At 42.8% G+C, this 15,130-nt stretch overlaps 1 protein-coding gene across 1 annotated transcript in view; it reads left to right on the top strand.

Annotated features, from left to right (window-relative positions):
* The window catches only part of pelp1 (proline, glutamate and leucine rich protein 1), a 111,785-nt gene that overhangs the window by 13,256 nt on the left and 83,399 nt on the right, over positions 1 to 15,130 (top strand). Inside the window, exons 4-5 of the mRNA XM_056300047.1 lie at positions 4,976 to 5,125; positions 8,952 to 9,023. Coding sequence (XP_056156022.1) covers positions 4,976 to 5,125; positions 8,952 to 9,023 — 222 coding nt within the window. The remainder of the gene's footprint in view (positions 1 to 4,975; positions 5,126 to 8,951; positions 9,024 to 15,130) is intronic.

Below are 15,130 nucleotides of genomic sequence, written 5' to 3'. Positions count from 1 at the left end.
GGCGAGGCCGCCGCCAGACTACCTTCAATGTTATCGGAACTGCCGGTCTGCATGGGCTAGCAGGTAACTTAGCCTGTATCCTGTCAGACCATCCTTAGTGTTCCCTTTTCGGGCACAGCTCCAGGCAGGGCCGTGGTCCCTGGGCCCACAGGACACAGAAGACCAAGCTCGCCCAGCCGATCCAACGCCATCTCTGCCAGCCATGAAATTAAGACAATCTTAGATGCAAATGTGGACAAAGGCACTGCATGGATGGTACTGAGAGAGGCCACTACAAATGTGTATTCATGCTGCCATCTTCCCACACCGGTACTGGGTGAGGCCATGAATTTGTGCCACCATCTTCTCACACTGGAAGCGGAAAGCGGATTGGAAAGTGCTTTACAATCAGTGAATGCCTCACATTCACCCATGCACGCACAAACACTGATGCATCAACGAAGGTGTCAACCATGCAAGTTGATGACCAGCTCATCAATAGCAGTTAGGGGTTGGGTGTCTGGCTCAAGGACACCTCAACATTTTTGCAAGGAGGAACCAAGGATTCAACCGACAATCCTCCAGTTACCAGATGACCTGCACTACCTCCAAGCCAGTCACCCCAATGTCTTTGAAATTACATTATCCAACTAATAATAATGTTATGATGATGCTCTGTATTGGGCTGATATTAGTTGTGTTCAATCATAGTAATGATGGGTATGAGGCCTTACTTGATGGTCCATGCATGGTGTATGCATGACATAAAGTACCTGAGCTAGATGCAGTTAATAGTTTCAACACTAGGTAGGTAGTGAACTTAACAGAGGGCTTATAATGGTTAGCTATAATGATAAGTGGACACATATAGAAGACTGAAAAGATTGGGAGAATGACCCTATGTGTGTGCCTGTGTGCGACACAGAAAGAAATCGTAAGTGCCGAGTCAGCCAGCTACAAGTCACGTTTCTGTTTTGCACTCATTTGTGTGAATCTTATTGTGGCTGCAAGTGAAACACAACTTGAGACTTGGAGGAATGGACCAGTTTGTCTTTTTGTTTTTTTGGATTCCCCGCCTTTTTTCTCCCCCATTGCATTTGGCCAATTACCCCACTCTTTCGAGCCATCCTGGTCGCTGCTCCACCCCCTCTGCCAGTCTGGGGAGGATTGCAGCCTACTACATGCCTCCTCTGATACATGTGGAGTCGCCAACCGCTTCTTTTCACCTGAGGGTGAGGAGTTTCACTAAGGTGACGTAGCACGTGGGAGGATCGTGCTATTCCCCACATTTTCCCCTCCTCCCGGACAGGCGCCCCAACCAACAAGAGGAGGCGCTAGTGCAGCAACCAGGCCACATTCCCACATCCGGCTTTCCACCCCCAGACACAGCCAATCGTGTCTGTAGGGACGTCCGACCAAGCTGTAGGTAACACGGAGATTCAAACCGGAGATCCCTATGTTGGTAGGCAACAGAATAGAACGCTGCACTACCCGGATGCCCCCCTTTGCTGTAGTTTTTAAGTCTGTGCCTTTGGGTTGTAATGCTAGGTAAAGGTCAAGGTTTATTCCATCTGTTTGTTTCCTATTCAAGTCATATGTATATATACTACTGTGCATAGTAGTTTGTTTCTTTTAAATGACAGGCCAACTTTATTTGTATAGTCCAAGGTCACAATTTATTCCGAGAGGGTTTTATGGTTACATTCAGTATGAGGGAAAAATGCCAAAAAAGGGGGGAAATAAATGGGAGAAACTAGCATTTGAGGAGGAATCCCTCTTCCAGAAAGGATAAGCATGCCAAAGGAGCGGAGTGTGCAAGCAGTGGCAGATTTACAATAATCACTCAATAAAGCACTTAAAGATTACACAAGTTAAAGGGAAACAGTGCAAAACAATCTAGCTGCAAGCCCAAAATGTGAGTGAAATTCTGTTAATGGCAACACGTGCTCTTGTATAATTGATAAAAAATGTCTGGTTATTTTGAAAGAAGTCAGTGGGCCCCAAGTTATGGCCATTGTTGTTGAGCGTAACTGTTACTTGGTCAGATTGGTCAGACTACTGCCAGCATCACAATTTCATTCATTCATCCATTCATCAGCTGCTTCGCTGGGGTCGGGTTGTGGTGGCAGCAAGCTAGGTAGGGCACTCCAGATGTCCCCCTCGCCAGCAACGCCCTCCATCTCCTCCTGGGGGATCCCAAAGCATTCCCAGGCCAGATTGGACATGTAGTCCCTCCAGTGAGTTCTGGGTCTACCCTGGGGTCTCCCCCCAGTTGGCTGTGCCCGGTAAACCTCCAAAGGAAGGTGCCGAGGAGGCATCCTAATCAGATGCCCAAACCACCTCAACTGACTCCTTTCGATGCGAAGGAGCAGCAGTTCTACTCCGAGCTCCCTCCGGATGTCCGAGCTCCTCACCCATCTCTAAGGTTGAGCCCAGATACCCTACGGAGGAAACCCATTTCAGCCGCTTGTATCCGTGATCTCACCCTTTCGGTCACTACCCAAAGCTGATGACCATAGGTGTGAGGGTTTGAACGAAGATTGACTGGTAAATTGAGAGCTTTGCCTTGCGGCTCAGCTCCTTCTTCACTACAATGGTCCGGTACAACGTCCACATTACTGCTGATGCTGTACCAATCTGCTTGTCAATCTCCCGCTCCATCCTCCCCTGACTCGTAAACAAGACCCAGAGATACTTGAACTCCTTCACTTGAGGCAACAACTCTTCCCCAACCCGGAAGGAGCAAGACACCCTTTTCTGGTAGAGAAAAGGTGCTGACTTTCACATTCAGCTGCAAACTGCCCCAGTGCGTGCTAGAGGTCGCGTTCTGATGAACGTCATCTGCGAAGAGCAGAGATGCAATTCTGAGGTTCCCAAAACGTACGCACTCCTCACCTTGGCTGCGCCTTGAGATCCTGTCCATGAATTGTAACCCTAACAGTTTTATCCAAATTTAAAAGTAAGAAATTTAGTGACAGCCAAGTTTTCAAAGCAGCCAATCAGGCCTCTGAATTAGTCAGAGTACCATCATCAGCCCTTATAGTCACATACAGCTGAATATCATCCACATAGAAATGGTAATTTATTCCATGACTGCGTATAATTTGGCCAAGAGGTGAAATAAAATGAGAGAAAGGTAGAGGGCCAAAAATTAACCCCTGAGTTATGCCATGTTTGTTAGAGAATTTCGATGTAGCAGACACACTGTGTTCTTCCAGATAAGCAGGACTTGAGCCAAGAGGTAGCTAAGCCAAAGACACCAAAATTACAATTTATTCTGTCTAATAGTATACAGTGATCAATGGTGTCAAAGGCTGCACTGAGGTCCAGCAAGTAGATTGTTTACGACTCTGGTCAGAGCAGTTTCAGTGGAGTGACAGGCCCTGACAACTGATTCAAAAGATTCATCTTTTATATGTTGAAAGTTGTTGATACACAACTCTCCCTACCACTTTAGGAAAGAAAGAAAAGAATGATTAGAATCCGGTTGATAGTTATTAAGAGACCCTGGATCGAGGTTTGGTTTCTTAAGTGGAGGTTTGACCAAAGCTATCTTACAACTGCTGGGAACAATGCCAGTAGTAAGTGATAAATTAACAATGTCTAGCATTGTAGATCCCAGGAAATGAAATAAATTAAATTTAGTTAGTGTCAAAGAGAAATGTGTTATGTTTATTAATTTTGATTAAACAATAGAGATACACTGCTTTCACAGCAGATAAAGCACGCTTGTATTTCAGTAAACACTCATACCAAGATGGGTCAAAAACTTCCAATTTTGATTTTTGCCATTTATGTTCCAGTCTCCTGCAGGCCCGCTTAGGAGCACATATCTCATCATTAAACCAGGGTGTAGGCCTCTTCAGCCACCTAGCTCTGTCAGTGAGCGGTGCAACTGAATTGAGGAGACCAGAGAGGGCCACATTTAAGTCACTAGTGAGTTTTTCAACAGAGTCAGTCTCTACACTGAAAGGAGCCAAGACTTCAGGCAACTGCTGGCCAAATGTAGCTACAGTAGATGGACCAATGTGGCGAGTGGTTATTACATCTGTGCCGACATTAACAGGACAGGACAATGGTGCTTCAAATTTAATGAGATCTAACACAGCAGATGTGGTTGGCAGGACAGTCAGATAAGAAACGGCTATCCCTTTAGATAAAGCCAAATCAAAGGTGTTACCACTGCAATGAGTCAACTGTTAAATAAATTGAGTGAAATCCGGTGGCTCACCTGGTAGAGCATGTACCACAACGTCCTGGGTTCGAGTCCGAATCGGGCCCTTTGCTGCATATCATCCCTTTTCTATCCCTTGCCTTTCCTGTGTCTCTTGACGATCACTATAAATAAAGGCGGAAAATGCCAAAAAAAAAAGAAAACCCTGAGTCACTTCCTTCAGTTTACAATTTTGTGAACCTCTTGCATCAAATATAAAAAAAAGTAACCTAAAAGTTTGTGTGAAATGGAGTCCGTTTAGTCAATAAGCATTGTTTGTGTCAATAGTAATGATAATGGCATTTGCACTAGCTTGTCCATTCAATTTTCAAATGCTCAGTATGTCATGTCAATTTATTGTACTTGTTGCACACGCTGTCTATTACGTTGAACTGACATTAACACCACTACATATTACAAATTCTACATTTTTACTTGGCCCCCTTAACTGCTGCTTGAAGCTATATTATGACATGATTTTTTTTGTGAACAATTTTTAGATTATATTAAACCTTAAATAATTCTAATTTTGGATCTCTGTTGAATTTAGTTAAACCTATGTATGCATTGGATAACTTTCCTGAATAATAATACATTAATATCAGCCTTTCTCCCTTGTACTGTGGGCTTCCTTTCTTCTGCCTGCTCACTACTAAACCTCGTCCCCTGCGTATTACTGCTCTTCTCCCTATACCTGCTCTTTCCTCTTTTTTGTGTGTCTCTTTTGCTCTCTTCACTCTCTCCCCATTCCTGTTCTCTCCATCCCCCTGTCCTTTCCCCTAGTCCCAGGCTCCAGTCCAGACCATCCAGCTGGCAGTGAATGTGCTTCAGGACCTACTTCAGTACTCTGCACAGTTACCGGAGCTTGCCAGGGAGATTGGCCTCAATTCTATCTTGGGGATCCTAACTTCTCTGCTTGGTCTCAAGTCTGAGGTAAGAAAGGAATGTCTAATGGGACAGAGTTGGCTTATTTAGACTGCCATCTAGTTAAAGAGAAAGTAAACCTGACAAACAGCTAATTACAGTGTGAGCTGACACATTGATTTTATTCTAGGGTGGTGAAACTAATCACCCTGGTGATAATCAAATGAGACCATATAACACAGCCATTTTGAGGGAGAAAAATCTATCCCTAAACTCCCAAAATTCTTCACTGCTGTCCCTCTCAACCATTTTCACACTACAACTCAACCTCTGCCTGTAAGTAATTTGTAGGAGGACAGTGGCCTTACCTGCTGAAAGCGGACAGCATTCACCCTACTGTGGACGGCGCCGCTCTTTTGTCTAGCAATATAGATAGTAGCTGTCTACATTTAGTTTGACACTAGGGACTTATCATTCAGTAGGTTGCAGGTGATTAGAACCTGCTAGGTTTAAATCTAGTGCAGATGTGGCGTCAACTAGTTTAGTTAATATGTTTAGTCAGGGAATTTCTTATAGTATAGATTGACAGCTTGGTCTATAACGTTGAGACCGTCTCGCTACCATGTTGTATTGCTCCCAAGCTCTCTGCTCCTACATATGTGAATCACAATACTCTAATAATCATTCCTACCACTGGTGGTGATGAAATGTGCAACAAAGTGCTTACTAAACTCCAGAATCAAACATCTAATGTTATCAAAAGTGTGACCACATACCGTCCAAAGCATAGGTCATCTAAATGGTCAACTTAGTAATACAAGGTGTCTAATTCCAACTGCTGTTTCAGTTATTGGTAGCTATAAAGTTCTGCTGACTACTGATTACTTCCACAAGATGCTTATATTTGGTTTCATGAATATTAGGTCACTGTCTATCAAAGCCATACTAATAAATGATCTGATTCTTGAACATAGTTTCAATATGATTGGGTTATGTGAAACATGGCTGAAACCAAATGTTTTCTTTCCCTTAAATGAAGCTTTCCCACCTGACTATACTTATGCCCATGTAGCTTGGGCAAATAAACAAGGTGGGGTGTTACTGTAACATATAAATCTATTTTCAATCTGACTTTTAAACTTGAATCTAAATTGCAGTCTTTTGAAGCTCTTGTTCTTGGTCCTGGTCTTGGTGAGAAGAGTCTATTCATGGCTGAGGGATCAGCCATGAATAGACTCTTCTCAGTCCAGATTGTGATACTCTATCGGCCTCCTGGCTCTTAGTCACTACTTCTTGAAGAATTTGGAGAATTTCTCTCAGGCCTTGTTACTCACTCTGATGAGATTCTAATTCTTGGTGATTTCAATATTCACCTGAATAAGACTGTTGATCCTCTAAGTAAAGCCTTTCTGGCACTAGTTGATACTTTTGGGTTCACTTGGTTTGTTCAAGAGTCGACTCATTGCAGTGGTAACACCCTTGATTTGGTTTATCTAAAGGGTAGTTGCAGACTATCCCTTTAGATCTTATACCATTGGAAAGCCTGTTTATTTCCCTTTTAAATGGTGCCACATTTATAAGGAACATGCATTTGTGGGATGAGCAGCAGAGCTGAGTATGTGGGTTGTGCCTATGAAAAATTTGCCAAATCTTCTCTGCCAATGCCAAACAGCTTATTTTGCTGTTGCTATTGACTCTTGTTTTGAGCTTCTGGTACCCCAGGTGCTTACAATCAGGTGCCTGATATAAGATGTATTGCCAAGAAGCATTGTTACAACAAAGAAATAATCTACCAAACACAAATTTCCTTACTTTTTGTGCTAAGTGTATATATATATATATATATATATATATATATATATATATATATATATATATATATATATATATATATATATAACTTTGTTAAAAGAAACACTCAGAGGTAGGGGAAGTGGTCAACAAATAAGGAGCAAAATAATCCAGTTAGTCAAGTAAATACTTTATGAGACAGTGCAAGCCTGTTGCATGCCAGAAGCAATCATCAGCTGTCAATAAAGCTACTCGTGAAAGAGCATAGCTTGTATATACTCAATTTGTTGTATATACTTGTTGTGTATCTACTCGGACCAACGGGGGTTCAAACCCCGGTGGTCCCAGTCTCCAGTAAGAGTACGTGGCTTAGACTCCTAATGCTATACAAGCCAATTACCTCAAACATGAGTGACAGTAACATGAATAGAGTCATACCCGCTTGGACGTCTCCCAAGTTAATAAGGTCGACGTCAGGTGTTGAGGAACCAGGACAACTTGATGAGAAATGTGCTACTGGAAAAAGACATTCATGAACAAGGGCCGATAACCTGGAACTGATGGAATGCTAATATAACAGCAGACCCGTGGAGAGGAGCTATATGAAGCATATGTGGGAACTGTGGACCAGTAGGAGACCTACTTCCCCACCGACTCAGAAGCAGCTAGTGGCACAGTGCTCCAACATGAATTAGAAGGATGCTATTATCTCAATTTGAGATGGACAGGCTCTTAACAGGTTGAATGTAAATCTCAGCACCCTTAAGGGCCACCCAGTAAGCAAGAGATACACGAGGACAGAGTCCAGCCAGTGGAAACAATCCTACCAGGCATGAAATCTGATGCTACTGAGGTTCCAAAGAGAATTATTGAAGACTAAACACAGTCAACCCCCGGCCTTGGCTTCCACCACTCAGTGACAAAGTACTATTACAAAGTATGCTTGCGGATGTGAACACAGCCTTATGCAATATCTCAACTGCCACCATAACAGAGAACAGTGAGCTTGTATATGCAACCATAATCCTGGAGATGCTTGGGTACAGGATTGAGAATACAGGTCACCAACAGTACCCTCTATGGAAGAGAAAGTCCAGCAGCCTGAGACTGTACAATAAGTGAAAAGATTGGGGCCGAGGGTTAGTGAGTGTCAGAGCCACTATCAAGGATGAAACAAGGAACATCCACGAGTACTCTGAGTGAGTACTTCAGGCAGCAGAAGACAGAGTGGGGAAGAAGAAGAGGGGGAAGAGTAAGCACCTCCATGGTATGTACCATCGACAGATAGAAGATGTGGCTGATGAAGAGGTCCTACCAGTGGGTAGAAAAGGCTGGACTCAAAGACAGCGTAGAGGCTCTGATTATAGCAGCACAAGAACAGGAACTTAGGACCAGGTTGGTTGGGGCAGGGGTCTACCATACCAGACAGCATCCAATATGTTGGCTGTTCAAAGATGCCCCTGAGGCAGTCCAGCAATGCTAGCTGGGAAAGTGTACACTGAAAGGCATAATCAAGTGGCTTGGGTGGTGTACAGGAACATCTGTACTGAATAAAGACTGGAAGTCCCCAAATCCAAATGAGAGACACCACCAAAGGTGTTTGAGAATGGCAGAGCTAAGATCCTGTGGGACTTCCAGTTCCAGACTGACAAGCAGGTGCTGAATAACCAGCCAGACATTGTAGTCGTTGACAAGGAGCAGGAGAAAGCAGTAGTGATTGATGTAGCAATCCCGAATGATGGCAACATCAGGTAGAAAGAGCATGAGAGGCCAGAGAAATACTAAGGGCTGAAAGAAGAACTAGATTGGAATGTGGAAGGTGAAAGCCACAGTAATCCCAGTGGTAATAGGAGCACTACTCTTAAGCTGGTAGACCTGTCCTTTAAGGACATTTTTTCAGCAAAAGGAATATACCCCATGTTCTAAAATGTTGATCAAGAGAAAATTTTGGACATTATTATATATCAAATGTTTTTTAGTTTTTAGTTTTTGTGTTGATTAAAGACTTTCTCACAGCAACTGCTGTTTTAAAGACTTTTCTGCTTGTGGTTATCCTAATATTTAATGATATTTTACTTGCTCTTTTTATGTCCTTTTACTGCAGTTTGAGCTGGCAGCCATGGAAGGGATGACAGCCTGTATGACCTACTATCCCAGAGCTTGTGGATCCCTCAGGGTAAGAGTTAAGACAAAAGAATACTTAGATTCAAGGGGAAAGTATTCCAACCAATTTCCCACTTAAATATGCCACACTAAAATCTTATCTCATGAATGGTACTTCAGTGCCCTTTTGATAAAAGAATTCAGCAAAACGCACAGTACAAATTATGTTGACTTTGACCATCTATAATTTCAGTTGATTTATAACATTATCATGTAGGTAGGTGTCCACTCTGATTCTGACAAATATATGTAAGTAATCTATTCTTTGCTTCTAATTGACTAAAACAAGCGCAGCAAAACAACATTTTAAAACATGAAAGAATGTGACGAAGGTGTTGAAATGCGTAAAACAGATTAAAAGCTGAAGATCTCCAAGTCTTACGCAGCTCTTTAAAAATGATAACTTATTGTGATAGCCTAACCTCAAGGGAAAGTGTGTTTTTAATTTGTGAGTGGCCTGTCCAGGTGAAGCTACCCAGGAAGCAGAGGGAGAGACAGCTAGTCAAACCCCTATGGACCATTAAGCAAAGCTACTGCCTGTCTAATCAACTTTGCATCCTACACTCCCCATTGAATTTTATGTTTTTCAAATCTTGAAATCATTGCCTATTTTGGAATTCCTTCCCAAAACAATTTGGAGACAGGTCTGTAATTTGTGAAGAGAGATTAGACAGATTAATTGAGCAGCATAAATTGCTGACTGACAGCCAGTATGAATTCAGAACAAACAGATCAACATCAATGGTGCTAATTGAATTAATAGAACTTACTAATTGCATAGACAAAAAAGTATGCAGTAACATTTATAGCTAATAATAACAATAATAATAATAATAATAATAAATCAATCTTATATAGAGCTTTTCTAACCCTCAAAGTCACTTTACAATAAACGGGGTGAAGCAAGACAACAGATAAACATAACACTGACATACAGGGGTGGATGGGAAGGGGGGCTATGAGATCGAGAAGTGGCAGCCACACACGACGCCAGCAGTACTCTCCGACTTAAACACATACAAAAGGGCAAGAAAAAACGAAAAACACCATCACTGTGGACGTTGATGGTTGTGTAGGGGTTTACTCCCATGGCCTATTCCTCTCCCGAGGTATCCACTGGGCAGTAGCACTATTTAACCCATAGCTGGGGCTGGTTCATGGGCATCAGTGACAGAATCGCTGCACTCTGCAAGAGCAAACTCTCTCTCCTCTGTCCTGATACTCCTGGACCTGTCAGCTGCGTTCGACACAGTGAACCACCAGATCCTCCTCTCTACCCTCGAGGGGCTGGGTGTCACAGACTTTGCACTCTCAATGTTTGCATCCTACCTGGCGGGTCGTTCCTACCAGGTGACATGGAGGGGATCTGTGTCAGAGCCTCACAGACTGACTATAGGTGTTCCACAGGGTTCGGTTCTGGGTCCTCTCCTTTTCTCCCTGTACACGACATCCCTGGGTTCTATTATTCGCTCACATGGCTTCTCTTACCATTGTTATGCCAATGACACCCAGCTGATCTTGTCCTTTCCTCCCTCTGACACACAAGTAGAGACACACATTGCTGTGTGCTTGACTGACATCTCGGAGTGGATGGCGACACACCACCTGAAACTCAATCTGGACAAGACAGAGCTGATATTCCTCCCGGGGAAAGGTTGCCCGCACCGAGACCTGGCCATCACCATTGACAACACCATGGTGACGCCAACTCAGACTGTGAGGAATCTGAGTGTGATCCTGGATAACCAACTGTCGTTTGCTGAAAACGTTGCATCGGTTGCTCGCTCCTGCAGATTTCTCCTCTATAACATCAGGAGGATTCGCCCATTCCTCACCGACGAGATGGCACAGGTGCTCATCCAGGCTCTGGTCATCTCCCGGCTGGTCTACGGCAACTCCCTCCTTGCTGGCACCCCGGTGTCGGCCATCAGACCTCTGGAGCTTGTTCAGAAAGCTGCAGCTCGCCTGGTGTTCAACCGCACTAAGCTCTCCCACACAACTCCCCTTCTCATGTCCCTACACTGGCTCCCAGTAGCTGTTCGCATCCAGTTTAAGACTCTGGTGCTAGCCTACAGGGCAGTGAAAGGAACAGCTCCTTCCTATCTCCAGGGCCATGGTCAAGCTCTACACCCCTGCCCGACCACTTTGCTCTGCTGCCTCGGGATGCCTGGTTGCCCCGTCGCTCAGAGGCCCTTGCTGCCGATCGACCCGGTCACGGCTCTTTTCTGTCCTGGCCCCACAATGGTGGAATGAACTCCCCACTGATGTCAGGACAGCGGAGTCGGTGCCCGTCTTTCGGCTCAGGTTGAAAACTCACCTTTTTAAGAACTACTACCCTGTTACTTGTTCTTAGCACTTATTGTATTCACTCATTTAAAAAAAAATCTCTTTCTTGCACTTTTACTTAAGTACTGGTTTTGCTCTTAGATGCTTGTTTAGATGCACTTATGACCTCTGATGACTAGTAGTTCTCCTGATTTCCTACGTTAAATGCACTTATTGTAAGTTGCTTTGGATAAAAGTGTCGGCTAAATGACTGTAATGTAATGTAATGTAATCCACACACCGGTGGGCCTGCATACCGCAAATCTAGGGGCCAGATCTGCTCCGATTCCCTTGTAGTTCAGCCGGGGTCCAAGGTGTACTCGGTTACCGTGTGTCGCCACGAGGAGGCACTACATAGGGCTTGCTGTTGGAGAGGCTACGTACTGGAAGGGAGAGACTCACGTGCTCGTCTCTCCTGTTTGCATTTCTGCTAGCCAGCGGTGAAGGTTGAGAGTGAGACGTGACAGGCACAGAACACTACACCAACACACTAGACGCTTCACAACAACCTGACTTCTTACACAAGAATGTCAGGCAAAGATCTAAAAAAAGCTTTTCAATATATTACTTGATAAAATTAAAAGATATGGAATCAGAGGAGTTGTGCTGAGTTGGTTGAGAAGCTATTTAAGCAACAGGCAACAATTTGTGAGGATGGGTGTGCATAAATCAACAGGCATAGATATTAATTGTGGAGTCCCTCGGGGGTCAGTATTGGGCCCGGAATTGTTAATACTTTAGATAACAGATAAATGCAGCGTATCAAAAATGTTGACATTTGTTTTATTTGTGGGCGACACCAATATTTTCTGTACTGGGGAGAATTTACAGCAACTTTTAGGGGTGATCATAACAGAAATGAAGATAATTAGAAAGGTGGTTTGACATAAACAAATTATCATTAAATTTGAACAAAACAAAGATTATGTTGTTTGGAAATTGTAAAATAAACACTCAAGTACTAATGATGATAGACAATGTCAACACAGAGTATATGAAAATAAATTTCTACGTGTGATAATAGACCAGAAAATCTACTGGAACTCTCATATATAAAATATACGAACAAAGCTGGCAAGGAACATTGCCGTCCAGGAAAAAACAAGGCACATTCTGGATGATAACAGCATTGTATACACTTTATCATTCACTTGCATGCCATATCTGAATTACTGTGCGGAGTTATGGGTTAACACTTTCAAAAGCAAGCTACATCCATTCTGAAGTTCATGGAACTCGTAGAATTTAACACAGCACAAATAATGTATAAAGCAAGAAATAATTTACTTCTGGGTAATTTACAAAAATTGTTCTTCGATGCAGAGGGGCGCTATAATTTGAGAGGGAAGATTAATTTAAAGAAACTGTGTTTGTACAACTATGCAGAGTATGTGTATTTCGATCTGTTGAGTGAATTAGTGCAAAACTTTGGATGTGGAAGTCAAGCAAAATACAAACAGTTTAAAAAGATTAACAATTTTTTAAGCAGTGTAGGGATGAGGAAGCGCTGTGATAACCTTAAAATTTATATAACTGACACTGGGTGATATTTGGGTTGTACATAGAATTGGGATAATTATTTATCAACTGTATATAAGATAAAGATGATTAATTAATTGATGAGTAGTGGAGAAGGGGTAGGAATAAATAAGTGTATACTTCCTCCTACTCCTTTTTGAGCATGTAATATTTAATTTGTATTTGTGAGAATTTGTTTGAGTTTGTTGTATAGGTTTATTGTTCATTTCAATTTCATATAATTGTTTTGTTTTTATCTGTTTTTCTGTTGTTTCTTTATTTCATGTTCAAAATAAATCAAATCAAATCTGATAATGGAGGTAAAAAAATATACTTCCACAAATGGAAGTATTCTCGAAAACTGTAAGTTTCACTTGATTTGAGGTGACACTCGGTGGTAAAGTGGTAGTAGTTTTGTCCACTCTGTTCTGTGTTCCACCAAAATCTGCAACCATCGGAAACTGTGACCAAAGTTAAGATATGGAGAGGGGATTGGCCCCAGAGAGTTTGTCCGAGTACTCACTGACACCTCCTCAGTTCCTGATGAAGTGTAGGAATGAGTTGTGTGTAGTTAGGATCAGGGTAGTGATAAGGAATGGCAGGTGTCCATGCCAGTACGCCATCTAGTGACTGCTGTAGTGGTTTCTTAAAAAGTGGGACATTCCGTAATACACAGGATCTGATGTTAATTCCCTTGTGCTACTTTATTTAGGTGGCTACACGCATAAAACCCAATTCAACAAACCAAGACAAGAGACTTATTTCAAACAACTTCACGCAATTGTCCCTGCATTCAAAGAGAGAACTGAAGGTGGGGAAAAAATAATCAGCATCAAGAGGACAGCAATGTAGTTGATTCTTAAAAAACACTGTAAAGTCCTCACTTTCAGCCACTAGGGGGCTTTTCCTGGTCTTTGGGTATTGAGAATATGGTTACTAGCACAGCAAAGGTTGTAGAGCTGGCCACTGCTTGGGTCACAAGCATGTCTCAGTACCAAATACGAAGTCCAAGGTTTGGGCCACAATTACATTTCCAGTACTGTCGCTAGGACCTTTCCAGGACATTACGCAGGAAGCCCCCAGTACTGTGAGTGTTCAAGCCATACATACTGAGGCATGTTTGCATAGGTCATTGAAACTATTTTGCTCAATTTCAGAATCAGAATCAAAATAATGAATTCATCCCCGAGGGGAAATTGGGTCCTATTACAGACACTCACGCTCTACTAAAGAAAAAACTAAGAACTAACACGATACAAGATAACAAGAAAATAGAAGCAAATAGAAAAAAGAAAAACAGAAACAAATAAAATTAAAAGATAAAATAAGAAATAGAAATAGGAGTAAAATATATCAACATATTTATGATGGCTCTGGGAGAATTGTTCATGTATGAAGTCCAAAAAGTTGTAAAATGTGCATCTCAACTCTAATTACTGAGAAACGAGATGGATTTGACACTAAAAACATAAATAAATAACAATGAGACTTTATTTTAGTGCTTTTCAAGGTACACAAAAATGCTTTACAAGATAAAAAGAAACTTAAAAGCAACACAGTAAACACACATAACACACAACAATAATCACGCATTAAAAGCAATTCAGAAGAGCTGAGTTGTGATCAATGATATGAACATGGACAGATGGGTACTGTCTCTGATGTGTTTGGGGAGGGGGTCCAGAGGGAGGGGGCAGACGTGGAGAAGGCTCTGTCGGCCCAGGTCGGGTGCTTGGTCCTCTGCGGTGGAGACAGGAGGTCAGCATTGGAGGAGTGAAGGCTGCGGGAAGAATTATGGTGGTGGAGCAGGTCAGTGGGGTAGGAGGGGGGCCTGGTTATGGAAGGCTTTGTGAGTAAGGAGAAGAGCTTTGAATTGTGAGACGGAGCCAATGGAGGTTCTGGAGGACATGGGTGATATGGTCGTGGGAGTGGGAGTGGGTGAGCAGCAGAGTTCTGGATGTACTGGAGTTTGTTTCGGACTTCGGATGGTGAGCGGTAGAGGATGCTGGTGCAGTAGTCCATTGTGGATGTGATGAAGGCATGGATAAGTGTTTCAGCAGCAGAGAAGGAGAGTGACGGGTGGAGATGAGCTATGCTTTTTAGGTGGAAAAAGGCAGATCTGGTGATTTGGTTGACATCTTCAGAGGAGAGGTTGCTGTTGAAAATGATTCCGAGGTTGTGGATGTTTGGAGAGGAGACAGAGTGGGGTTATGGATGGTGATGCAGGAGTTTGAGTGGTTTTGGTGAGGGATTGGGGACTAATGATCATCCATCCAT

This window comes from Lampris incognitus, chromosome 20 (genome assembly GCF_029633865.1).
Source record: "Lampris incognitus isolate fLamInc1 chromosome 20, fLamInc1.hap2, whole genome shotgun sequence".
NCBI lineage: Eukaryota > Metazoa > Chordata > Actinopteri > Lampriformes > Lampridae > Lampris > Lampris incognitus.
This window is presented reverse-complemented; position numbering and strand designations above follow the sequence as displayed.